The sequence below is a fragment of the Myodes glareolus genome, chromosome 8 (genome assembly GCF_982192425.1).
Source record: "Myodes glareolus chromosome 8, mMyoGla1.1, whole genome shotgun sequence".
Taxonomy (NCBI): Eukaryota; Metazoa; Chordata; class Mammalia; order Rodentia; family Cricetidae; genus Myodes; species Myodes glareolus.
Genome location: NC_142033.1, coordinates 69,163,804 through 69,190,925, shown reverse-complemented (window position 1 = coordinate 69,190,925; position 27,122 = coordinate 69,163,804). Strand labels below are relative to the sequence as shown.

At 50.8% G+C, this 27,122-nt stretch overlaps 2 protein-coding genes across 3 annotated transcripts in view; both read right to left on the bottom strand.

Annotated features, from left to right (window-relative positions):
* Positions 1-870: 870 nt before the first annotated feature.
* LOC125398795 (MORF4 family-associated protein 1-like) lies at positions 871-2,750 on the bottom strand. The gene is made up of 2 exons (XM_087909086.1): positions 2,186-2,750; positions 871-1,948 (listed from the first exon to the last, which is right to left on the bottom strand). The coding sequence occupies exon 1, from the start codon at positions 2,572-2,574 to the stop codon at positions 2,197-2,199; it is 378 nt and encodes a 125-aa protein (XP_087765212.1). The 5' UTR covers positions 2,575-2,750; the 3' UTR covers positions 871-1,948; positions 2,186-2,196.
* A 6,690-nt stretch (positions 2,751-9,440) lies between these two features.
* The window catches only part of Man2b2 (mannosidase alpha class 2B member 2), a 29,316-nt gene continuing 11,634 nt past the window's right edge, over positions 9,441-27,122 (bottom strand). Inside the window, exons 6-19 of one of the 2 annotated variants that reach the window (XM_048415315.3) lie at positions 25,095-25,272; positions 24,085-24,283; positions 22,885-23,075; positions 21,747-21,888; positions 20,362-20,495; positions 19,393-19,667; positions 18,428-18,619; positions 17,764-18,016; positions 17,289-17,399; positions 16,997-17,210; positions 13,758-13,874; positions 12,460-12,572; positions 11,163-11,280; positions 9,441-10,474 (exon numbers count right to left, since the gene is read on the bottom strand). In XM_048415315.3, the coding sequence (XP_048271272.3) occupies positions 10,380-10,474; positions 11,163-11,280; positions 12,460-12,572; positions 13,758-13,874; positions 16,997-17,210; positions 17,289-17,399; positions 17,764-18,016; positions 18,428-18,619; positions 19,393-19,667; positions 20,362-20,495; positions 21,747-21,888; positions 22,885-23,075; positions 24,085-24,283; positions 25,095-25,272 (2,332 nt within the window). In that variant the 3' untranslated portion in view covers positions 9,441-10,379. The remainder of the gene's footprint in view (positions 10,475-11,162; positions 11,281-12,459; positions 12,573-13,757; positions 13,875-16,996; positions 17,211-17,288; positions 17,400-17,763; positions 18,017-18,427; positions 18,620-19,392; positions 19,668-20,361; positions 20,496-21,746; positions 21,889-22,884; positions 23,076-24,084; positions 24,284-25,094; positions 25,273-27,122) is intronic. The other variant, XM_085691972.2, reaches the window with a different exon arrangement.

The window sequence follows — 27,122 nt, the reverse complement described above, 5'->3', positions numbered from 1 at the left end:
TGGTATTTGCCTTCTGAGTCATATTCCTACTGGACCCTTCTTGCCAGTACTAGAACCCCTGTTGTCCTGGTCTCCAAGGCCAAGTTTATCAACCCAGCACTCTGGAAAGCTGTCCTATACCTCCCCACCACACTGAGGCAATTGTATCTGCAAGCTAAACTTGCAAGCTAAGCAGGGTGGTGGTGGCACGCACCTTTAATCCCAGCACTCAGGAGGCAGAGACAAGAGGTGGATCTCTGCGAGTTCAAGACCAGCCTGGTCTACAAGAGCTAGTTCCAGGACAGGCTCCAAAAGTTACAGAGAAACCTTGCCTTGAAAAATCGAAAATAAATAATAAATAGCTTGTAAGCTGGTACCTTGGGACGCAGTACTAAGTAACTATGGAAGTGAGCTCTTCAGAGATTAACACCCCTGGAAGGAACACGTTGTGTAGTCAGAAGCTGGGCTGGGCACTCAACAGACGTACTAAATTCTAAGATGTTTGGGATGTCCTTACAAGGCAGGGCCTGAGTCACCCAGGAAAGAGGGTGATAGGCAAGGCTATGGCTTGGTAGGGGCACGTCCCATAGAGGGTCAATCCCAGGAGCTGGCTATCCAGCCCTTCTTTCTTGGAGGGAGCTGTTGTCATCTAGATGTGCTACAGTATGTCGATTCTTAGTCTCCATAACAGTGGAGGATGAAGGCAGACACGGAGACTGTGGACTTAAGAAAGGTTCCTTCCTACAGCAACCAACCGTCTCCTGTTCTCACTCAGGTCCCACAGAAGCCAGAGCAGAAACTCCCCTGTCTGCTTACCCAGAGCTCTTAAAGCTGTAGGATTCATGTTCATCCCAACTAAGCACAGAACACTGAAGAAAGACTTCACTTAAATGTTTCTTAATAATTTTCTGGGTTTATATCTTTTCAAGCAAACGAATATTTTATTAACATGTAAGATTTTTCAAACATGGTAGGGGTTTTGACCTCAAATGCTTCTCAGGTCTGCTACTCAATACACTTATAGCTTGACTACATATGAACCTTGAAGACGCCTCTTCCTTGAAGTTTAGGGTCCACTGCAGACAGTTCCAAGATTTCCTTCTCAGCCCACAACGGGCACTGCAAATGTCTTTTATTTTATGCCCAGATCTCCTCAAATATATGGGGATAAAATATCAACTTGTACAGACTGTCAAGACTTCGTGTCCCATTCTGGGTTCCATTTCATTTAGAAATGAGTTAGGCTGTCCAAACAAACTCACCAAACAGGTTACAATAGATAGCGGAGCACATAAAATTTAAATTTTGCACAAAATACATCTCTCCTCCTTTGGTCTCACATAGAAATTAAGGCCCCCCCTGATAGAAACAATACTATCCTCCGACCCATCTCCCAGGTCATCAGTCCTAGCCATATCCGGCCCATCCGCAGTCCCAGTCTGGTCCCTTCTTGTCCCTTCTTCTGACATTGCTGCATGGACTGGTCTTCTAGAACGTAGCTCCTTCAGAACTTCCAGAGCCGGTGAGCTCCAACCCGAGTCACAAGTTTCACAGGGACCCAAAGTTCCAGGGAGCTATCAGGTCACCCAAGAAGGAGCAAAGCACCTCAAAATGCATAAACAACAACCAAAGCCCAGGAACGAACGTCATCCGACTGCCACAAGGGCTTACAATCTAGGCCCCAATTCCCGTATGTGAGCGCATTTTCCAAATCAAAGTTATTTCCCCCAAACAAACAAACAAAAAAGAACCGCTGAATAATCAAAACTCATATCGAGGTCGTCAACCGCAGACCGTAGCAGAAACTTAGTGTCAGTGAGAACAGAGTCAAGACAGAGGGGGGGGGGGGGGGAAGAAAAAAAGAAAAGAAAAAAAAAAAGGGAAAACAAAAGGCTCTCTGGTTTCAGCTTCTCTAGGGTGTCATGTCAGCCAATCGCCATCACTCGACCAGAATCCATTGGCTGGAGACCTAAAGCACGGGCGGGAGAGATTCATCATCAAGATGTTAATCCCGCTGGACAGCACGGCAAACACCGGGCCTCTCCTGGAGACTGCCCCACGCCTCCCAGCACAACCTGGAATCTTCCACGGCCTCCCCACCGACAATCTGCTGGGGCCCTTCCCCAGAGGGGCCTAGTTCACTCCCGAGGCGACCAGCCAGCCTCCTCCCACAGTCGCCCACGCCATGCCGGGATCCCTCCCTTACCGCGGCCCCGCTCACGACGACTCGCTCTTCTCTATCCGCCGCACCAGCTGCACCAGCATCTCGGCCATCTTCGCCATCTCCTGCGCCTTCTCCTCGGCCTTCTCCGCCCTGGGGCCGCGGGGCTCGGCGCCGCCCGCGCCCTGGAGGTGGTTGAGCGCGCTCTCTTCGGAGGCCTCCACCTGCGTCTTGATCTGGATCAGCATATTGTCCATCTCCCACAGCTTGCCCCGGTTGCGCACGGGCGCGCGCCCGCGCTCGCGCGTCAGCGACGCGATGTCCTCGCGCATCTCGTGGATGACGGGCAGCAGAAACTGCTCGAAGTCCTCCTCCGGCTCCAGCACCTCCACCTCCTCGGGCTCCGCCAGCTCCACCGCATCCAGGGGCCGCATCTCCGCCGCTGTGCTGGTCTGCGGGACACTCAGTGACCGAGCTCCGGCCGAGTCCTCAAAACTTCGGCCGCTGTTCAACTTTCGGCCGAGGAGAGGCCACGGAGACTAGCGACCGCCGAGCTGACGAGCGACGAACAAAATGGAGTCCCAACCGTCAACCAGAGCTCTGCGCCTTGCGACCCTTTTCACGACACTGCCGCGCCCCTCTTTACGGTCGCGCTGCGGGCGCGCGCACGTCCGTGAAGGGGCGGGGCGAGCGCCTTCACGGCCGCGCGCAAACATCTGCTACCCATCCTTCCAAGGTCCCTGGAGCAGTTCTGGACGTTGCCAAAATCACTTTTCACTGTCTCTTATTCTCATTTTATTTATTTATTTATTTATTTATTGACAGGATCTCACTTCACTGTGTCTTATTCTGATTTTATTTATTTATTTGTTTATTTATTTATTTTGAGGCAGGATCTCACGCTGTAGCCAAAGCTGTCCTGGAACTCAATTATGTGCCTTAAAATTGTCTTGAAGTTTTCAGCAGTCCTCTTGCCTCAATTTCCCAGGTGAAAGTAATATGGAAAACAAAAGCAGAGCCAGACATGGTGACTCTCATCTTTAATCCCAGCACCTGGGAGGTGGAGGGAGGTGGATCTCTGGGTTCGAGGTCAGCCTGGTCTACATAATGAGGTCCAATATAGTTATATAATTACATAGTGAGACCCTGTCTCAAAACAAAATACATCAAAAAACCAACCAAACAACCAACAACAAAAACAGAACAGGACAAAAACCAAACAAACCAGCTTTTCTAAACTGTACCAAGGGCAGCATCTTGTTCATAGTTCCACCTCTTCCACCAGGCACTGGTGCTGGATGTGCCTTACCAGACAGTTCTCCTTCTGTCTGATGGGTCCTGAGGCCCCAACTGACCAAGCTCAGTTGGTGGTCATTTGGTGTGAAAGGACAGAACTTGGCTCACATAGCTTGCTTTAGCAGTCACTCAAGATAGAATTTTAAGAAAGAAACAGAATCCTTAATCTACTGATCAGACAGCACCCTCTCAAGAATCTGAACTGTGTATTTGGATGGCTTTCCAGCCAGGAGTCATGATACTACTTTGTAAATACTAATTGTAGGCATATATAAAGTGCATGTTTTGGGTAACACATGTCTTTTATTTATTTGTTTATTCCTTTATTTATTTATTTATTTTGGTTTTGGTTTTTCAAAACAGCGTTTCTCTGTGTAATAGTCTGGGCCATCCTGGAACTCTCTCTGTAGACCAGGCTAACCTCTAACTCACAGAGGTCTACCTGCCTCTGCCTTCCGAGCGCTGGGATTAAAGGCATGCACCACCACTCCCCAGTTTAAAGTGCACGTTTTTAATTAGTTTCTTAGATTCTTTACATTCAGTGTCTTTTTTAAATATTTATTTATTTATTATATATTCAATATTCTGTCTATGTGTATGCCTGCAGACCAGAAGAGGGCACCAGACCTCATTACAGATGGTTGTGAGCCACCATGTGGTTGCTGGGAATTGAACTCAGGACCCCAAGAAGAGCAGGCAATGCTCTTAACCTCTGAGCCATCTCTCCAGCCCCCATTCAGTGTCTTTTAATACAAATAATCCAGCCTTTAGGTTTTTTTTGACATCAGAGGAAGTGATGCCATTAAAAAAAGTAAGAGTAAAACCACGTGGTGGTGGCACATGCCTTTAATCCCAGCACTCGGGAGGCAGAGATAGGCAGATCTCTGTGAGTTTGAGGCTAGTCAGGTCTACAAGAGCCCTGTCTCAAAAAAAAAAAAGAGTAAATGGCTCAGAGGACAATGAATACTGTTGTCCATGACACTAGGATAGTTAGATTGCAGAACCCTGACACGGGGAAAGGCTATCAAACATGGACCTGGGAAGTCCTGTGCGTGCATGCGTGCATGCGTGTGTGAACACGATCTCTATTGCCAAGACAGCTTCTACTGTATAACCTAACAAATGAGTTGAACCCATATATCCACATAAAACCTGGTGCATGGATTACACACACTAGTGATTATTAGTTACCAATGTCATCAGTGTCACATTAAGGAAAGAACTAGAAGCCCTTCCCCTTGAAGTTAACTAAGAGAGTCTAGATTGATCGGTCTACTTCATGCTCCCTGTGTATTTTATTCTCTGTCTCTCTGTCTCAGGAGTCTGAACCTACACCTGCCTGAAGGCTGTCTTTTTTTTTAAAATTTATTTATTTATTTTACAACATTCTGCCTCCATGTATGCCCGCATGCCAGAGGAGGGCGCCAGATCTCATTACAGATGGTTGGGAGCCACCATGTGGTTGCTGGGAATTGAACTCAGGACCTCTGGAAGAGCAATCAGTGCTCTTAACCTCTGAGCCATCTCTCCAGCCCCTGAAGGCTGTCTTATGACTCTGTTTATCCCTGTGTATGTCTCCGTGTCTGTTGTGTGAGCTGTCTCTTCTCTCTGTGAATGGCATGTCTGTCCCTACAAAGGGTTTCCCTCTATCTTTACTGACTGGTATTGAAAGCATCATGTGAGTAAGGAATGGGACACTTTACTGAAGTCTTTAACAGGGTTGTACAAGGGATTAAGTCGCTGGTTCCAACTGACCCAGCAAACAAGCATCATTGTTTACAAACCAATAACCACAAATGATTGTTTTCAACCTTTATGGTAGATTTTAGGAAGTTACTTTCAATTTTTGTATTTGCTACTTTATCTGGGTCAAGGGCATGAAAGAGTGCATAATTTAAGATTCTAGATATGCATTTTTATGTTGTAAAAATTGATTACATAGGAAATTTAAGGCAAGTAAGATTGGTTGTTACAGTTCTCTCTCTCTCTCTCTCTCTCTCTCTCTCTCTCCCTCTCCTTTTTTTTTTTTTTTTTTTTTTTTTTGGTGTTTTGAGACAGGGTTTCTCTGTGTATCTCTGACTGTCCTGGAACTCACTCTGTAGACCAGGCTGGCCTCCAACTCACAGAGATCTACCTGCCTCTGCATCCTTAGTGCTAGAATTAAAGGAATGTGCCACCATTGACTGGTTTACACTTTTCTTTTAAAGGCGAGTTAAAGCAACAGTTTGAGCACTCAGTAAGCTAGCAATCTTAAGTGACCTCAGGTGTATTGTTAACTTTGGTTGTTGAGCAAAAGTTCCAGTTTTTTAGAATGTAAGATATTTTCAGTACATTGCATTGCTGCAATCCTGCACATAATGTTACAGCCCCTTTGTTACTGTGCAAAGTCAGAAGCAATCAACCTTCAGTAGGTGAATGAGCATGGAATATCATTCAGCCCTAAAAGGAATAAGCAACCAAATGATGAAAAGACACACTGAGTTAAATGTTATTAAGGCAGGCCACTTGCATGTCTACCACATGATTCTAACTACTGAAGTTTCCAGAAAGGGCAGACCAGGGACACAGAAAGATGGGCAGTTCAGGAGGGTGGGACAAATAGAGAATGGGGGCCTTCTAGGGCAGTGAAGCTGCTCTGAGAGACACAACAATGGTGCACACATGCCATCACGTGTTAGTTTGAAGCCATGGTTTCCAAGAGTGAACTCTAACAGAAGCAGAAGCTTTGCTGTTAGCGCTGTACACTGAGGCCCCGTTGTTGGAAACAATGCTCCAGTGCTGTAAGGTGGGTGGTGTGAGAAGTCAGGGCCCGTGTGGGCCCTGCACATTTTGCTCATGTTTTCTGGGAACCTGAAAGCCCTGTTTTAAAATTACGAGAAAGGGGATGGACAGGCTGGGGAGCTAATGTGCTTGCTGTGCAAATTTGGAGACCCAAGTGCAGACCCTTCACCATGTGAAGAGGGTGCAGTGGCTCATGTCTGTAACCCCAGCACTGTGTGTGTGTGTGTGTGTGTGTGTGTGTGTGTGTGTGTGTGTGTGTACAGGTGAATCTCAAGCTTGTTGGTCAGTCAGTCTAGCTGAACTGGGGAGCTCCAGGATCAGTGGAAGACTCTATCTCAAAAAGAATGAGGTGGTTCTCTAGATGAGCAGAAGAAAAAAAAAATGCCGGGTGGTGGTGGCATATGCCTTTAATCCCAGCACTCGGGAGGTAGAGGCAGATGGATCTCTGTGAATTCAAGGCCAGCCTGGTCTACAAGAGCTAGTTCCAGGCCAGGCTCTAAAACTACAGCAAAACCCTGTCTCAAAAAATAAAAAAACAAAACCAACAACAACAACAACAACAATAACAACAAAAGAATAAGGTGGAGCAACGGAGGATACCTCTGCTCTTCATCCTTACACCCTTACACAGATGTTCTCCTCTCTCTCTCTCTCTCTCTCTCTCTCTCTCTCACACACACACACACACACACACACACACACACACATACACACAAAGGCTTAGGACCAAATGACTTTCGCTGCTCCGGGGGCAGGACACAAGGCAGATCTGTGCAGTATTCATCCCGTGGAGCTTTGGCTCCGCTTTGTTTTCTGTTTGTAGTTTTCTTCATTTATTTATTTATTTAGCATTTAGAGTAGGATGGGGAGGAGGTACTGTTGCTCTTGAGGGCTTGTGGAAGGGGGAGGGCAACTTTTTTCCTACATGTGGGTCTGAGGGATCAAAATCAGGTTTTAAGCTTGGTAACAAATACCCTTACCTGCTGAGCTGTCCTTCTGTTCCTCTGCCCCAACCTCACCCGTGTGTGTGCACACGCAGTCTGTCTTTTGTTGCCTGTCTTTTGTTGCTGTTGTTTACATGGGCTAGCTGGTCTATAAACTTCAAGTGATTCTTCTGTCTCCACCTCCCCTCTGGTCAGGGAGCACAGGAATTACACAGGAGCTACTGTGCTTGGCTTTATCGGGTTCGGGGGTTCAAACACACGTCTTTGGGCTTGCAGGGCAAATGCTTTACCTACTAAGTCATTTCCCAGTTCTGTTCTCTACCCTTTTTCTTTATTCTGTTTAGTTCCTTAAGTAAAATTGATTTTAGCACTTTTCTTTGTTTCTAATATAGCATTTAAGACCCTAAATTCCATTGTGTGACTTTAGATGCTTCACACAACTTTGAGTATTTTTTATTATTGTAAGAGTATGTTTATCCCTGTTATGAATTTTTATTATTGCAAGAGTATCTTTATTCCTGTTATGAATTATTTTTGTTTTTTTATTTTAGATAAGGCCTATTTACATAGTGAATTCCAGGACAGTCAGGATAAAATAGTGAGACCCTGTGTCGCAATAAAATAAAGAAGTTGAAGGTACGGTTTTGCAATCAGCTTGACTGGGGCCCCCTCAGGGCATGGTAGCCGCCACTGGGAAATAAACAGGGGTGCAGGATTCTCAGCTGACCAAGAGTGGTAAGCAACCTGCTGATGTGGAGCCTCGTCTCCCCAAGGTGGAGACTGAAAAGCAGTTTGTCCTAGAAGAGACAAGAAAGGCCATGTGGGGAAGAACAGCAACTCCAAGTCCTGTGGGTCCGGTCGGTCCTGGCCTGCAGGGCGAGAGGTGGTCATTTCTGTCCCCTCTTGATGCCCTCAGGAGTGATCCTGAATGCAATGTGCTTAGAAACTTGGAACATGGAGCTGCCTTAAATGACTTCCAAAGACAGCATGGTCCTGGACACCTGGGAGGGAGCTGTGACTGTGGTCCTCGCACTGATGCTGGCCTTGAGAGCAGGTGCTCCAAGGATGATATACTTCATTGTCAAGGCTGGAAGGAATTTTGTGCCTTGTACAAAATGTGACCTGTCTTAGTTAGGGTTTCTATTGCTGTGAAGAGACACCATGACCACAACAACTCTTATAAAGGAAAACATTTAATTGGGGTGGCTAGCTCACATTTCAGAGGTTCAGTCCATTATCACCATAGCGGGACATGGCAGCATGCGGGCAGACATGGTGCTGGTAAAGGAGTTTAGAGTTCTGCATCTTGATCCACAGGCATCAGGAAGTGAACTGTAACACTCAGCATAGCTTTAGCATAGGAGGAGACCTCAAAAGCCTGCTTCCACAGTGACATACTTCCTCCAGCAAAGCCACATCTCCTAAAAGCGCCACTCCCTTTGGGGGCCATTTTCTTTCAAACCACCACATGACCCTTGTCAAATTCTATTGACATCCTCACCATTAGGGGAGATGGGTCCCTTCAGAGGGCTATATTTGGTCTTGAGTGTGGGACCCCCATGATAAGATTAATGTCCTTAGCTAGGCAGTGATGGCATATGCCTTTAGTCCCAGCACTCAGGAGACAGAGGTAGAATCTCTGAGTTCGAGGCTTGCTTGGTTTGCAGAGCAAGTTACTGGACTGCCAGAGTCCCAAGAGCTCAGTCCTGCCCTCTGATATGTACTATGTGAAGACATATTCTGAAGGCAGTCATCTGCAAAGCAGGAGGGCAGCCCCAATCTGTTGACACCTTGGTCTTGAACTCAAAGCCTCTAGAAGCGCAAGAAATAAATGCGTAGCCTGCGGAGCCAGGACTGCGAGCCTCAGAAATGCAAGTGTGTGTGTGGTCAATGTGTACATGGGAAGTGAAGGTCTCACTGGAAGCCAGAGCAAGGGTGGAGATGTGACACAGTGTCCTGGAAATGTGTTATTAGCCACAAGGGTCACCTTGCAAGGACTTGTAGACTTCCTCCAGTATAAGAAATTACTTCTTCATTAGAAGGAACATTTATGAAAATGACCTCTTTTCTTCTTGCTACCTTCTTTATTCTTTCTGGTGTTGGGGACAGAAGTTAAGACCTGGCACATACTACTCAAGTCTGCCACTCCAGAGTTACACCCCCGTCCTGGGAAGTGAAATGGAACCACATCTGGTGTCTTAGTTAGGGTTTCTATTGCTGTGAAGAGACACCATGGCCACCGCAACTCTTATGTGAAGAGACATAATGACCACTGCAACTCTTTTTTAAAAACATTTATTTATTTATTTTTTATTTATTATTATGTTCTGCCTGTATATATTCCTGCATGTCAGAAGAGGGCACCAGATTTCATTATAGATGGTTGTAAGCCATCATGTGGATGCTGGGAATTGAACTCAGAACCTTTGGAAGAGCAGTCAGTGCTTTTTACCTCTGAGCCATCTATCTCTCCAGCCCCCCACTGCAACTCTTCTTATTTTATTTATTTATTTATTAAAAATTTCCACTTCCTCCCATCCTCCCATTTCCCTCCCCCTCTCCCTCCCCTTCCAGTCCTAAGACATGTCAATGATAATGACACCGGGTTTTGATTCTACTGCATGTACTGGCCTTTTGGGAGCCTAGTCTGTTTGGACGCACACCTTCCTAGACCCAGATGGAGTGGGGAGAGCCTTGGACTTTCCACAGGGCAGGGCACCCTGACCCTGACTTCTCTTGGTCATCAAAATATCCACATAATGGGGGTTTGGATCAGTAGAGGTGTGGGAAGAATGACAGGCACATACTGTGGCGTGCCGCATTCAGACACAGGGCCTGAAGATCTGCTGGGAGCTGTGTGGTCGCCTGATCCTACTCTTGCTGTCTTTCAGTTTCCACAATTCGTTCACCTTAACTTTTCAAAAATAAAGACTCTTTTCAAAAACTGAGGGAGAGAGGGAGAGGTAGGGAAGGAGGGAGAGAGGGAGGGAGGAGTCACTCATGTGAGAAGGGAGGGAAGGGCTGACTTGAACATGGGAAGGAAGAGTCCAGACCTTAAGTTTTTATTAAAAAATATGAGAGACCCCTGCCTGCCCACACGGCTGCTTTCTGCCACACTGCTGTCGGGTGAGCAGCTTTCTCTTCCCTCTGAGGTTCATCTGGGGCAGGGGAAGGGGCAGGACTTCCGTTCCATGGTCCCAGGCCCAGCTGCATTGGTGTTACTTCTGGAAGTAAATGAAGAAGGTCCGGATTTCCTTGGGGTACACAGTGATGATGGTGTCTCCTGGTGACTCGGGTCGGGAGGTGGGGTAGCCTGGGGAGGACAAGGAAGAGTCTGTCTGTTTGGCTCTTCCTCCTGGACTCCCCTTGTACCACAGCAGCTTTCTATAGTCTGCTATGGCTCCCTCGTGGCAATGGCCCTTGGCTCACCCCTCCTCCTAGGATTCCTATTAAAGTGGGTTTTACCATTTAACTTCTCCTGGGTCTACACTGAAGGGCAGTGTACTGCCCACCAGTCTGTTTTCCCTGTGGGTCTGTGATGAACATCTAAGGGCTGAGTGGGACCATCTGAAAAATCTACCCTTACCTTACTGTTCTATTCAAGTCCTGCTGGGGCTTGGGCTCCAGCCTTGGCAGGGAGCCTCTTTATGGGCCTGTACTCTCCCTGCGTGATTGAAATACCCCCAACTCTCTTATACAGACACACCTACGCAAATACATATGCACATATACACACGCATACACATGCACACAAATGCACATACACATACATACACTCACACACATGCACACGCACACACACGCACACGCACACACACACACACACACACACATGCATACACCCTGTGTGGAGCCTGGCAGGCGGGGACTGAGACAAAACTATTGCTAATGTATCTGATAAGTAACAAAGGCTATAGCTTCAGAGAGGGAAAGTAGCCACACAAGGCCACCCAGCACGTGGCAGGTCTGTGTGGTTCCCCAGCCTGGCAGGGGTCCCAAACCTCTTAGGTGGCCAGTCTTTGTCCTCCAGTGCCAGCGCCGCAGCATCTGCTTGTCCCAGGTCCCTGTGAGTGAGCGTTCCTCCACAGCTACTACGGACCCTAGTCCTTGAAGGGCTACCTGTAGAGTAGAATCAAAAGGAGGGAGGGAGACTATTGATGTCCCAGAGTCATGAGGCTCATTTAACCCAAACAGAGGGGTGGCCACCAACAGTGCCTCACTGCCTCGTACAACTGCCTCATTTTCTCTGACAGGGCAGGCTGCCAACCTGTTCACAGTTTAAGGAAACTAAGACTGGTGGTGTGTGCCTCCCTAGCAGGTCTGCCAGATGAACAAGCCCACGTGGGGACAGACATTTAGGTGGGCAGGTGCCTGGAAGCCTGCAGAGACAGCAGGCACTGTGCCCACACCATTGTCCCAAGCCTCTGTGCACTCTTCAGAGCCCAAAACTGGTACCTCCCCAGCTTTGCAGGTAGGGAAACTGAGCCCCAGAAGATTGGAGGAGCTTGATCGACATGTGCACATGGACACAGACTTTCAATTCTCTGATGCCAAGTTTCCTTTGTTAGAACGTTAAGGGAGAACTGGTTGGTTTTCTGACGACACAAATGATTTCCATGTTATTTGAAAGGTTCTGCAATGGACTGAGGAAGTGACTTGGGGGTGGGGGGCAAAGTGCCTGTTTTGTCTGTAACCCCAGTGATGGGGGTGAGGACAGAGAGACAAGAGGTTCCCTAGAGCTCAGTGGTTAGTTCAGCTACCCAGTGAGCTCCAGGTTCAGTGGGAGACCCTGTCTAACAAAATAAGGTAGAGTGGCCAGGTAGCAGTGGCGCACGCCTTTAATTCCAGCTCTTGGGAGGCAGAGACAGGTGGGTTTCTGAGTTCGAGGTCAGCCTGGTCTACAGAGTGAGTTCCAGGACAGGCTCTAAAGCTACGGAGGAAACCTCTCTCAAAAGATAATAATAAAATAAGGTAGAGAAATGAAAGGATGGTGCCCTAACATTGAGCTCTGCTCCCTTATGCACAGAGCCATACATGTATACCACATGTCCTACCCCTCAAAAGGTACAAAATTAAACATGGAAGAACCAGATGTGGCCTGTGGTGTTAACTGGGAAATCTCATCCACCTTGAAGGGAGAGCATCTGTTGGGAGCCCAGCATGCCTCATTTGTGAACACGCATAGTCCTCTGGCAAAGGTGTAGCTCAGGATGGAACCTCAGACAGAGTTGCTTCCCCAGGAGTACAACATTCTTGGAGGCCTGACAGGTCTGGGGTTGGTAGCCATGGGCGGTTTACCTTGAGATCCACTGTCACAGGCTGAGACAGCGTTGGGTCCTCCCCTTCTTCATACAGGTGGTGCAGGCGAAGCAGCACACGCTGCAGGTTGACCTGGGGCTTCTTTTGGTGGCCTGTGGGGATGGACATGGCAGTGAGGACCCCCATCAAGCAAGCTCAAAGCTACAGTCTTGATCTGGCACTTGACAGTCTAGACTTCATTCCACATCTCAGCCTCCCTGCAGGGACAGCAGCTGCCACTTGGACCAGCAGTCACTGCCCATTGTCACCCGGCTCACGGGCAGCAGAGGCAGGATCCAAATGGGGCTGTGCCAACCCTGTACCTCTCACATATTCAGGGGCTGAAGCGAGCGTCCTCATTCCTACAGTGGCCATCTTTGGGCCTGTCCACAAGTCCTCCAGTTTCTCACTGCCCTCTCTGGGATGTGACCGCATGGCTTGTGGTCACGTGACTCAAAAAGTGAGCAGAAGAGATGTGTTGTGTGGGTGTTACCCCTGATGCCTGCTTCCCTTCTCATTGTCATCACCGTCTCAGGAGCTCAGACACTGGGGACCTGGCACCCTGAAAAATCATCTTCTGAGTGAATCAACAAAACTCCTGATAGTCAGTCAGGCTGCCTCAATTCTGAAGGTAAGTGGGAACGGAGGTACTTAGGGGCTGCAGGAGGACTGTCTGGAAGAAGCGCATGATGGTTGATCTTGATTGACAGCTTGACTGGATTAAGAGACACCTAGGAGATTGGCATAGCACATTCTCGGTGTCCTCCGAGCAAGAGGATCAACCTAGGTGGGACGACCTACCCTGAATGTCGGCATCTTCCCATAGAGGCCCATGTGGGATACAAGAGGAAAGGAAAAACGTGGGGAATTCAGTCCTCTTCCCCTCCCTCCCGCCCCCACCACATCATGCCCTGGGTTGCTGCTCTGCCACATGTTGCCTGCTGTGAGGGGCTGGAGTCTCCACGGCTGTGTGCTAGATCAGCTCTGTCTGCCTGAGTGGATTTCTCAGGTGTTCTGTCACGAGATGAAACAGCTGACTAACACAGGTACCAGCACGAAGCAGCCCTGAGGGCTGGGCAGCACGCGGACCGCTGTCTGGGGGCTGCATGGCATCTATCTGCAGAGTGCGTGACTGGTCCTGGGCTGGGGGCTAGAGGCTGGGACCACCCTGCCCCAGATAGCTGACTGACTCCACCCCTCTGCAGGCCTTGGTCTCTAGGTAGGTGTCAGACGGGGGGGGGGGGGGGGCAGGGGACCTGGTGGACTAGGTGAGGAATCATCCTGGTGGGCTGCCTCACCTCTCCGAAGGTTCTTCAGTTGCCGGGCATGGTTCCTGCTGTACTTCCAGCCGGGAATGCTGAGGATCTGCAAGTGCAGGTTAGGGGGTAATGCCACAGCCTGGGGGTTCTTGGGTCCTGCAAGGCAGACAGACAGTGAGGAAGGGCTTCGGAACCAACTCCCTTAGACACTCAGCTTTCCACGTGGGAGCCTCTGCCCCTTCCAGTCCTGTACCACTTGACCATGCCCAACCCACAGCACAATGAGCCTGACAATCTGACCTCAGCCCCCTGTTCTACCCTTGCCCCATCCCCTACAGGCATGTCCTGCCCCCAGGCTGCTCTCTCCACATCCAGCTGCTGAGTTTACACAGCTGAAGACATGGAGGGATGTTAACTTGCCATCTGGCCACTTCAGACTCCAGAGGAGACTTAGCCCCAGAGAGGGACACATTTGCTCACACCCACACACAAGCCTACACAAGCCTGCTTTCTATTCTGAATCCAGAGTGCTCCCTTGCCCCTGTCTTCCGCCACCTATCGGTCCCCCACAGAGGCCCTCTGACCTGCTCCTTCCACACTGACTTTCAACAGGTGCGGCTCCCTTCTCATCATACCCAATTCACAAGGACTGGCCTAGGCCTGGGTCACCTGACTCAGGCGGAACCAATAGGATCAGTTCAGTCTAGAAAGCCAAAGTCTCAGCTCCTTTTGCATGCTGTGAGGTTTGGATCTTCTGTTTCCCACCTGCTAAAAGCTTTGTGCCCAGACTGTGGGCTACTGGGGTGGTAGAATGTTCGAAGGTGAGGCCTCTGGGAGGAAGTTAGGTCACTGGGTTTTGCTCCAGGCCCTTTCTCTCCCTCTTTGCTTTTCAGCTATCATGAGATGAACAGGATTGTGCCCTGTATTCCCCACCATGATATACTGTGCCACCAAAAAGCAACAGAGACAAGTGACCACAGAGTGAAGCCCATGAACCCATGAGCTAAAAGAAAACCTCCTTGTTCTTAACTTGGTTATCTCAGGTATTCTTCGACAGAGACAGGCATCTGATTTACACGGTGGGAGACAGCTGTTCTCTGGGAGAAGCCAAGGAGTTGTCTAGCCCTGTCCCGGAGGGAGGAGGAAGGAAGGTAAAGAGAAAAGGGGAGAGGAGGAGGAAAAGGTGAGGAGGAGGAGGAGGAGGCAAACAGCTCAGGTGAGAGGAGGGATGGCCTGTAGGCTCCAGGTCATGAGCTTAAGTACAGCTTTGCAGTACATTCTCCTGTGGCCCTCAGGGATTTTGAGAGAGAGAGAGAGAGAGAGAGAGAGAGAGAGAGAGAGAGAGAGAGAGAGAGGAAGAGAGGGAGAGGGAGAGAGAGGGAAAGAGGAGAGAGGAGAGAGAGAGAGAGAGACTTTTCAGACATACTGAATCTTCACCTGCATCAAAGACCCTAGCCACCAGGGGGAGCCCATACCTCACATGGCCATCTTCAGGGTGCAGTGTGAGGACAGAGAATTGGAAGGAAACCCTGCCAGGAACACCTGCTCTCTGGATACCCACAACAGTTCTACACTCTCCCTCAGCTCCTCCTCCCTCTAGTTCCTTCCCCTTCCTTCCCTTTTCTTTCTCTCTTTATTTTTTTGACTATTTAAATATTTATTTATTTTCTTTTTTTCGAGACAGGGTTTTTCTGTTTAGCCCTGGCTGTCATAGAACTCACTTTGTAGACCAGGCAGGCCTTAAACTCAGAGATCCGCCGGCCTCTGCCTCCCAAGTTCTGGGATTAATGGTGTGTGCCACCATCACGTGGCTTTCTCTCTCTTTTTAAGGGAAGGTCTTACAGTTTAGACCAAGATGGCCTTGAACATCAGCAATTCTGCCTCAGTTTTCCAAGATTTAAGAGAAGAAGCCTGGGTTGCCATGCCTGGCTTTAGCGTTTCCTTAATGCATTCCCCAGGCTCTGTGACTCTGTTTCTGCATCTGACTCCTGGTGAGCCTGCGTGTGTGTGAGAAAGTGTGTGTGTGTGTGTGTGTGTGTGTGTGTGTGAGAGAGAGAGAGAGAGAGAGAGAGAGAGAGAGAGAGAGAGACTCATGATCTCAAACATAAGGTTTTAGGCCCTCAGTAGCATGCTCCAAACAAATGTTCTCTGAATAAGTGCTCCACAGCCATTCTCAGTCAGCCCAAGAACTCCCGCAGGACAGACACTGCACCTTACACACTACACAGAGGAGACATTTCTTGCATGAGTGACAGTTGCTTGCCTTCTTCCTGATGCCTGGGAAGGATTCTACCTGACAAACCAAGCACTCTCATGCAAACCTCTGTGAGCGAGTAGGAAGAAGGCACACAGAGCCACCTCCTCTCCAGGCCTTTGAGTCTGCAGAGGCTGTGCTGCAGAGCCCTTTAAAAATGCAGCACCTCTCCAGGCGGTGGTGGTACACGCCTTTAATCCCAGCACTCAGGAGGCAGAGGCAGGCAGATCTCTGTGAATTCGAGGTCAGCCTGGTCTACAAGAGCTAGTTCCAGGACAGGCTCCAAAGCTACAGAGAAACCCTGTCTTGCAAAAAAGGTAAAAAAAAAAATGCAGCACTTCAGGGCCTCTTTCTCAGTACAGTCACAGAAACCCTAGAGGAGGCACGGCACAAAGGCTGCATTTGGATCATGGCTAGGTAGATTCTGTCAGGTGTCCATCCTGTGGCCCAGGACAGCTATGGCTGCAGCCAGCATAAGATCATACACTTACTCAAGACACTGAGTTCGCTGAGAGATTTTGTTGTTCACTATGGAAGCTGACAGCAGTTCTCAAGTGTGTGCCGCAGACGACAGCCACTTTGCAACAGCACACAAAATAAGTACGTGCACTCTCATAAGTCGTGGGCCATGAGCACTATACTCCTGGATTTAATGGACGTGCCCACGACAATTCTTTGTCTAATGTTGCCAGGAAAAGCCAAAAGGCTAGACAGCCCTGGCCTCGAGGCACTCTCCCATACTGACAGCCCACCCTGATTCAGTCGGGTCTTTAAATGGCGTGCTTCTGACACTTAAAAAAAGGGTGATGCTAAGAAAAAAAAGACAGCAGGGAAGGAGCTGCAGAAGGACTGAGGGAGGAGAGAGGGTGGAACAGGTGTGAGTCTCAGCTCTGCACAGACTAGCAGAGTGAGCTTGAGGGAGCCACACTCAGCACTCAGACTCTGAGGGCCCTTGGGAAGCTGCCCAGCAACCTTAGAGGCCACCACCCCGGGTGGGCGCATCCTAGGTAGCAGTGATGCTCACTGTGAACGGGGGCCTCTCCATCCATTAGCTCTCTGAACAGCACGACAGGCCTGTGCTGCAGCGCCACCCCACTCCGCGGGCGCAGAGCAGCAGCGATGGGTTTAGACCCCAGCAACAGCCAGAGCTCCGAGTGCACAACGGAGGTGTCATTCAGTGTGAGGTTGTAGTTCAGGTCCCAGTCCAGGTTGTTCCACAGCCGCCGATGGAGCATTACCTGCAAAATCATCTGAGGTCCTTCCGTGCCCCTGGCCACGCTGTTGGGCCCATGGGAGGGCAACCAGGCCTCTCTTACCTCCACCTGACCTCTCTCTTGACTGGAGACACCATGTGCTCGCTCTGCCAGCAGCACCAGCCTGCTCTTGTCATCTTCGATGAAGGCTGACTGTACCATGGGGTAGTAATTCTGCAGATGCAAGTGCCACCCAGTGGCAGCTTCAGTACAGGGTCAGGCAGACACCAATTGTTCCCTAGACACAGTGGCACAGCATCCAGTCTGCTGCTTCCTAGCCATGTAGCCTGACTGAGGGGACTCCAGGCCCCTGTTCAACACACAGGGCATCAAGAACGACCCCTGACAAAGCCAAGAGGAAACAGGGAAACAGACAGGTCTCAAAACTGGCACTGTCAAGGTGCAGAGCCCACAGGGCAGGATGCTGGTCAGGGCCTTTGAAACAGCTTTCCCAAGAAGCCTCTATCGCTATGAATAGGTGCTTAACAGGGCCAGGAAAAACACACTGGGGTGCAGCACGGAGCTGCTGCAGGCATACCCGGGCGATAGGGTTGCTCTTGAAAGCCTTGTAGGGCCTCTGCTGCATCTGGTAGCCATTGTTGTCAGAGTAGAGGATTTTTTGGCTGTTTAGGTCACTGCTGGTCCTCAGGATGGCCTCACGGTTCAGCTCCAGGGGGCCCACACGGTACTGCTGCTCTATCCGCTGGCAGAGCAGTTCTCCAGAGGGGCTCGGATGCACATGGGCCAGACGAGAGCGGATTGCATAGATGTAATCCCGGTCTGTTATATTCCTAGGAGCGGGGCACAGAAGAGAGTGCTGTGGGGCCTGGATGAGGCTCCTTCCCTCATCCAGGAGGCCGGGTGCCAGGAGGCAGCTATATGCAGGTGGACACTGGCAGTCCTGGACACAGTAACCCAGAGGGAGGACTATGGACCCTGTGGAGATTTGTGCAAGCCCTGGATCATCCGTGGAGTAACAGAAGCCCCTCTCCCATGCTTTGGCTCAGGTAGCAACAAAATGACTGCTCAGGCACACCCAAGAAACACAGGCAGAAGAGAGCAATTCTCTCATCCAGTTAGCACTGATTAGTCACGGGCCAGAGTCGTGTCCAAGTGCAAGGACAGGCAGGCCCCCTAGGCACAGTGACCCCCCCCCCCCCACTCCGGAACCTTGCAGGGGCCGTGGGGACCCAGGGGAGCACCTGTAGAAGTACTGCCTTATGTCCGTTGCCAGCTGGCCCACCACCATCTCCATCCCCACCGCTTCCCAGGCAGGCTCCGCAGTATCATTTGGCGCAAACAGGTAATTGTCTGAAATGGGGCCCTGCTTCACATCTCCGTTGGCATGGTACTCCAGGAACTCTTGGGTCATGAGCACCGTGTGGTTGCTCTGTCTGCAGGGGTGAGGGGAGAACGGTTGGTGTTATCCTCAACAAGATCATTCATCTGCAGCAGGGCTGTGGCCGGGGATCAGAAGGGAAGGAAACACTCTGGAAGAGCCCGCGGAAGCTACCAGAAGCTTCAGGGAAAAATCTCTGGTCCCACACATAGCCAAGGACTGTCAGGTGAAGTCACAAGCGTGAGGTGACATGAGGCTGCCGTCAGGGAGCGCTATTCCCAGACTGCTCTTCAGTCTGCTATTGGCCCAGGAACCGCACCAGCACCAGAGTGGAGTGTTGTCGTGCCGACCCGAGCCATCCCCGTGTCACAGGCCACAGATACTTCATGCCTTAAAGTGCCTTGATCCCCAGAGGTGTGGGTGAATGGGTGGACGGACATGGGTGGGTAGAATCCTAGTTATAAGTATACACAGATGTATGGTCAGTGGCTGGCTAGCTCAGTGGACAGATGGACAAATGAGGGGCGGTGGGCGGGAATAAAGGGTTTAAGGGCCCTTTGTGTTTAAACAGCGAAACTATTTTGTAGTTGAGAAGTGGACCCCATGAGTACCACTCATGGGGTCCCTAGTCCCCCTTTGTCTATGGGTCAGGACTCTGGAATGAGATGGTTAGGGCGGCCTTTTTGCAGTGGCCCAGGTTTTCCTCTTAAGGAACACAGGGGCAGGAAGCGGTCTGGTGAGGAAGGAGAGCACAGAAGGGGTCATAGGACACTGCCCACGTGTCCAGGCCCCAGGCACAGTTCAGAGGCAGTGCTGGCCTCAACTTACCTCTCCTGAATACTATGTAACATGTTGGTTTCCTGGTCGAACAGCAAAGTATAGCAGTCGTTGGTCACAGGCACCAGGAACCTGCCTCCCTGGCTAGTCTGGTTCCTCAGCTTGAGACTATACTTGAGGGTGCTGGCCATGGGGGCGGCGTGTTTCCCGGTGTCTGCCTGATCCCCACGGATGCGCCTGACTTTGTAGTGCCGGTAGCTGAGGCCTGGGATGGTGGCCAGGATAAGCAGGTCATAGGCCGAAGGGTCCTTTGTAGAGTTCTGAATCTGCAAGTCAGCAGCATGGAAAGGAAGTCTTCTCAGTCACCCCATAAGCCCTGCCTCACACTCCCAGATCGGGAGGTCACCATCCGCCCAGGCAGTGGTGTCCTTCCACCTCCTGGAAAGATTCCCATGACATCTTCACCAGCTTTGGTTTTGATCTCTGAGACAACCCTCTGGGGCCCTTCCTTCCACTCACTTCTCCTCCACATGTTTTGCCCTTCCCCATCCTGGCAGAGGGAAGGGTAGAAAGCGAACTATGTCTCATACTGAATGTCTCAGGAACACAGCCTAGGTCCCACCCCCAACATTGGCACCTCTGTTAAAGGGCTGGAGAGATAACTCAGCAGTTAAGAGCACTGGCTGCTCTTCCAGAGGTCCTGAGTTCAATTCCCAGCAAACACATGGTGGCTCACAACCATCAGGAATGAGATTTGGCGCCCTCTTCTGGCCTGCAGGCATTAATGCAGACAGAACACTATCTATCTATCTATCTATCTATCTATCTATCTATCTATCTATCTATCTATCTATCTATCTATACACACACACATATATATTAAATAAATAAATATATTAAATAAACAAATCTTTTTATAAGTGCCTCTTTAAGATGCCCAGAGCCTTTTCACAGGTAGAATGCACAAGGTTACCAAGTGGCAGACAGCAAACTCCCTCCAACAGGACTTCTCTCCCATACCTGTGCTGACACTGGGTGGCCCAACTCATCGGTGACGCTTACATTGGGGAAAGCGACAGTCAGGGTGACAATGGTGGTGATCTTCCAGGCCAGTGGGTTGTACACAGAAGTAAAGTATCCTACAGGCCCTTTGTCTACAGAGAGAACAGGTGTCAGTTGAGAGCCCCTGAAGCTTTTGGGAACTCCTGAAGACCTGGCCTTCCAGAGCCCCTAGGGGATTAGGCATGACTCCAAGGCTGAGTGCCCCAGTCAGCACAGGGGGCTCTTGTGATGTGGGTCTGGCTCCCTTTCTGTTCCATCCCTTAGGGTGGTGATTCTTGAACACAGTGCTCAGTCTCCAAACTCCCTCCTGGGCCTTGCTGCCTCCTCTACCTATTCACTCTGGTTCTTCTCGACCTATTCCCTGCTCAGGGAAGCCTACCTATGTGCTCATGCCCACCTTAGTGCCCTACCTAGCACTGATGCCACAACCCAGGTTCTTCTCTTTCTCCAACTGTCGCTCCTATCAGACTTGTGTCTCCTGTGATAGCCCTGGGCAGAACCTACAGGCCGGATTGGGTCACACACAGAGAGATTGAAGGGCAGGGCAGGTGGGAGGCACAGCCCAGATCCCATCAGGGAAGTGAGGAGGCCATAGGAGCTAGAAAGGGCCAGCAAAAGGTATAAAATGAGCAAAGTGGGGTATGGGGACCTGGGGCCTGGTCCCTGGCTGCTCATGATGTCCCTAGTTTCCCAGTTGTATGACGGGTCACTCTACACATGTGACACTCGATGGACAAAGAGGCTGGGCCATGGTTGCTTGGGCTGGAGAGGGAAAGCAGGGACCAGGCAGGGCTGGGCCAGAGAATGTAGGGGGAGCACAGTGTGTCAGGTTCGAACTCTGGCTCCTCCTCACCATAGCTTGTGAGGCTGAGCTGAGCCACAACCCCTCTGAATCTCAGTTTCTTCAGTTCAAAAGTGAACCTCCCTCTCATAGACTATGCAAGGCATTAAATACCCACGGGGAACATTCTAGACTCAGAAAGTTCTCAGAACTCAGGAGTTCCTGCTCAGTCCAGCTGAGCCAATAGTCCATCCTGGATTCCAGGATGAGGAAAGAGGTCCAAAGCGCTGAACCTGCAGGCAGGATCACTCCATGGTACGGGGATTACAGGGCCTCAGGCTCACCTGAGGGTCTGGTATCCAACCCTTGTCCCAAGGCCTCTCTATTATGCAGTTCTGGCTATCCTGAAACTTGGTATGAAGACCAGGCTAAATCTTCGAACTTACAGAGAGCCACCTGCCTCTGCCTCCCTAGTGCTGGGATTATAGGTATGTGCTAATACTCCTGGCCCCAGATTCTTTTCAAGACAAAGCCACTGCATCCCTGCAGGAGCCTGGCTTACCTGTGTCAGACACTGGGGGCCTGTCCAGAGCAATGGAGGCCATCAGTTTGCGTACGCCCAGAATCCCCGTTCTGAGATGTTCCACGTACATGTTGTTCACCTTGGGGGACTCAGTGCCTGTGATGGCGTCGTGGTGCTGGACCTGTTGCCATCAAAGTCAAGAAAGAAGGGTGTCAGACTTGCTCCTCGGAGGTACCTGCTCTCCAGAATACCAGGGGAGAAGGCAAGCATCCCTCCCATCCTACAGACGGGAAACTGAGGCAAGAGGCTAAAGAACTGGCCCAGCTTTCCCTGACCTCATGGAAATACCCTGCCTGAGTCCTCCTGGCAGAGAGCCAGCTTCCTGTCCATCCATCACTACTTTCCCATGTGTGCTGTTCCCACTGCACCAGGGAGAACGGGACCCTCCCCTTCTGCAGAGCAGGAGACCGAGATTCCCCGGCGGAAACCACACATTGCACTGATCTGACATACAGGAAAGCCTACCTGCTTCTTTCCAGCACATCTCCCGGAGATTTACCTCCAGGCGTCTGTAAAATGACCTGCCTGATTTGTGGGTCCAAACACTCACACAGGTGTTTGGCATCTGTAACCCCACAAAGAGTCTGGGCATCTGCCACCTCAGTCTGCTCTCTGTGTTATCATGTTTGGTTTAAATAAACTATACAGTCAACGGTGAAAAAAAGGGCCTGCCTGACTCTGGAGGGGTGACAAATGACAAGACTTCTTGTGTCTCTACTTCCCCATGAATACAGGGAAGGGAGGCAGGTGGAGATGGCCATCATGTCATTCCATTGCCACACCACCCTGTGGGGTGAGTGTACAGATAAGAACTGGGGCCCAGGGAGGGAAAATCCTGAGCCTGAGGCCATAGGCTGGGCTGAGATTTGGATCCGTGCAGGATACCAATGCTATTCTACTCTCCATTCTTCGTAAAGTCAGCACTGAAGCTTAAGAAAGCTACTCCCTTTGTGCCTTGAGACCTTGGGTCCAGCTGTGGCCCAGTTGCACACTGTGCCAGCCTTGAGACCAGAGGGGACTGTAGTTTTCTCTCTGTACAGTGGAGCCTCTAGTCATGGGGAGACACACACCACACCTGAGAGGACCCAGTCTCACTGAGGCCTTCCAGGGACTTTACCTCAGACACAGCCCAGCGAAGCTGTTGGAGCTGCTGCAGGGCCCACGTAGGGTCCATAGTCCCATGGGGCTCTGGCCACATGTAGTGTGTGAACATGGACTCCCCAGCATACAGCATGGTACTGGCTTGCCTTGCTAACCCCTTCAGGGTGCTGCGGGATGTGTAGAAGCCGGTCCAGGCCTGCTGTGGTTCTGGGAGGTAAGTACATGCAGTGAGGCTGAGCATCTAGCCCACGGTGCTGAGTGTGAACCTGGGAACAGCGAAGGGTGCTGGGGCTGCCTGGTCACCTAGGGGAGAGTGCCCCAATATCTGTAGTTCACCCAGAGAGACCAGGACCTAGGGTTTTTAGGCAGGATCTGAGGCCTGATGGGAACATCAGGCTAGGTTGGGCAGACTGGGGACAAGGTAGGCGCTGCAACCAGAGCAGAGATTTGCGTTTTGTTTTTGGCATTAGGGATGGCGCTTACACCTTCTATGTGCTAGACAAGTGCTCTACCATTGAGTTGTACCCCAGCCCCACAACAAAGACACAAAAAACCATTACTCTGTCATTGTTCTGAGGCAGGGCCCGGGCCATGGAGTGGGCGAGGTACTTTCTACATGCCCTGGCTCTGTTGGAAGCTAGACAGAAGAGCCGGGCCTGTTTGCAGTAGCTGCCAGCAGGAGGGGCACACTGGCCTGGTGGTATTGAAGCTGGGTGCCTTCACTATATCATGGAGCATCGAAAGCAGGGGTGGGATGGGTCATGGCCACTGCTCTCGATGGTCACATGGACACAATGGCACCATCAGTGTCCCTCCTGTGAGGCTAGATGGGTCCCAGACTTCATCCAGCCTGGGACCAGAGGCAGAGTGCTGAAGCCTGCTCAGGCCAGGCCTGAGGACACAGGTCGGAAACAGATGACATCCTTCGCAATGACAATGACAGAATAGAGCAAGAAGAAAGTGTGGCTGCTGGTACCCAGGGGAGGCACTGGTTGCCTGCCATCAGTGCGAGCAGGGGCTGCCCAGGGGAGCAGCATGTAGAAGAGTGGGCAGAAGGGCACTGCCAGGAGGGGGCCCTGCGACTGTACAGGTGTTGAGGTGGGAAGAACAGGTGGGACTCAGCCTGGCACCCCTCTGCCCCCAAGCCCATGCTGAGCTAGAAGGAAGAGCTCTACTCTGGATACCAAATTGCCCCTCAGCCTCCTGAGGCTCATACCTGAAGAATAGGGAAGGAAGTCACGGTGGTCACGGATGGCCCAGGTCGTGTTGAAGGCGTGCAGGGCTTGGAAGTAATCCCTCAGTGTGGCGTACCGCACTGAGACGCCGTACTCGGCCGTGCGATTGTTGATGTACTCCAGCAGGGGGTCCATGTTGTCAAACTGCACCGAGGCATTGAAAAACTGCTTGTCACATCCCTGCAGGACACAGAGCAGTGGCCTGAATCTCTAAGAGCCTTCAGAGGCCTTGCCCAGGCAGGAAGACTTATCACTGCCGTTCCCGAAGCCCACCCACCCTCCTTGGCCAAGGACACCAGAAAGACTCCTGTAGCAGACAGGCTTTTCCTAAGTAATCATCTCTAGGACTAACTGCGATAATGTGATCATTATTGCATAGTCCTGACTCACACATCCTGACCACAAGCAGCAATAGGTTAGGAAGGCAGGCTGTGGGTCACCAGGTCCATATAGAATGCCATTCCTTTCTCTTTGCTCTGTTAAGTAGCTGCGTGGCCTCAGGACAATTCTTTAACCTCTCTGGGCCTCAGATCCCTGTTGCAAAATGAATTTCAGAAATGCCTTTTTCTTGGGTCTATAGGTGCCAGTTAGATGGATGAGACAAATACCTCACAGAGCAATTGGTGCCTCAATAAAGGTTAGTGATGCTGATGGGGTATTCCTGGGCCTCATGGCAGGTAGCGCCGTAAACCCGTAGCACAGAGGAGCAACCTGATGCATGTAGAGCTGAGCAAGTCAGTCGGGCTTTGGTCCCAAATAATATGAGTGGTGGGAATAGAGGCCGCTATGGCTGAGAGGTTACCTATCAGCCTGGAGGGGCAGCAGGGCAGGGTGGAATGGTGGGTGTGGCCAAGGGGTCTGCAGGGAAGGAGGGAGCATTGAGAACCAGGTGGAGGTAGGCTAGATTAGAGTCTGCCTCCATGCAGGCTGCTCCCGCCATAGGGCCACACCCTGGCTGCAATGAAGGACACCCAAGTGGAGCATGCCATACCCAGGGCCAGAGGACATGGGGAGTCCGGAACCATGCGGCCCTCTGTTTAACATTGGCCACCAGGGCTTCAGCGTAGAGGTGGATGTTGGTTGGGGTGACGGGCTCACTCATGTTGGGATACACGCCATCTGGGGGTGGCTCCGGGAAGACGGCTACACCATTCCAGTAAAATCCAGACCTGAGGGAGGATAGAGGCCCAGCAGGAGAGACTGAAGCAGAGGCTTCAGTTGAGTGTGGTTTGCCCGCAGGATCGTGTGAATATTGCTTCAGGGCCACACGTAGCCAGCTGCCTTGTCTTCCCCACCATGAATGGGGATTGAATGAGGGTCACCTGTGCCCTGTCTCCTGGAGGCCATCACCTTGCTTGCCTGAGACCAGGGTAAAGATTCATCTTGGGTACAAAACTGTCCCAAATATCAGGAGTTAAGATAAAAAAGACCATTGTAATACAGTTAAATAAAAATTAAATCTGGGGTGATGGCTCATATCTGTGACCCTGGCGCTCACCAGGTCAGAAGAGGAAGGCTTACACAAGTTCAAGGCTAGCCTGGGCTACAGAGGGAAACTGCATCAGAAAAACAAAAACCTGGGGCTTTTCAGTAGTACAAAACATGGCTTAGTAGTCCCGAGCCATCTCCTGCAGAGGACCTGAGCTCGGTTCCCAGCACCTACATGGAGACTCACAAACACCTGGGCCTCCAATTTCGGGGATCCAGTGTCCTCTGCAGGCACTGGTGCATACACATAGACGCAGGGAAAACATCCCAGACACATAAAATGAAAATAATGAATCTGAGACACACATAACACACACACACACACACACACACACACACACACACGCACACGCACACACACACACACCAAACCAGAACCGCCCAAGCAATCAAACAATAAAAAAAAAATCCTCTCTCAAGACCAACCCCAAAATCTGACGAGAGTAAACATCAGAGGTTTCTATAGCAACAGGGTTATCTCTAACAAGTTCTCCTGGTCTCCAAGCTCTGGAGAAGTTCAGGAAGTGCCACCTCTGTTCATGCCATGGTGGCAGTCATGAGATCCCGGGCCACCTGCCTACAGGGCCAGGCTACCTTTGCCAAACCCTGTCTCTCCTTGGTAAGCAATGAGGCAATGGGAGGAGTAACAGAAATAATTTGTGGCATAAAAGCTAGGTACCGTGCCTGGTAGAGCACCCTGGCAAGTGGCAAGCTCCTGTCTCCTCTCTGCTTACTTTCCACTCCCAAGCGGTGAGCACCTCACATGAGGACCTGCAGGTGCATGGGACGGAACTAGGGTCTGAACCTGGACCTGCCAGACTTCAGAGCCCAGGCTGTCTGTTGTCAGGGCAGGGACCTCCTCAGCACAGGACGCCTGACAGTTGATTCCGTGAGACAGCGTGGTGCTTCTGTGCTGTGGTCCTGCCCCTTTCCATTCCCGACACCTGTACATGGTGACTGATCCCTGAGAGGGGAGAGGACCTTGGGCTACAGGTTTAGTTAACAACTGACTTTCCAGCTGACCCTACAAAGCCAGGCCAGCCACAATGTCCCCACATCTGAGAAATCCCTGATCACCCCTGGCCCAGGGCCTTCCCTGGAACTCAGCTCATTCTTGGGGCCAGACAGACAGAGGCAGGGAGCCGGCTGGTCACTGTGGCAAGGGACAATCACAAGGAAGCAGGATGGAGAGCTGGAGGGTGAAGAGGCGCTGCAGCACTGTGAAGGGAACTGTGAGAAAGGAGGCCTGGTGCTGGGGTTCCTGGATATCGGCTGGCTCAATTTTCTCACCTTGCAGATGAGGACAGCTGAGGCCTGGAGCAGGCAGGGGCCCACTAAGACCAAGTGCAATGTCCCTGGAGTGTTGTATCAACCTGGTGCGGGAGAATTATCTGTATTCTGTCAATCATGTATTTTAATAAAACGCTGATTGGCCAGGCAGGAAGAGGGAAATGGTGCGGGAGAATTATCTGTATTCTGTCAATCATGTATTTTAATAAAACGCTGATTGGCCAGGCAGGAAGTATAGGCA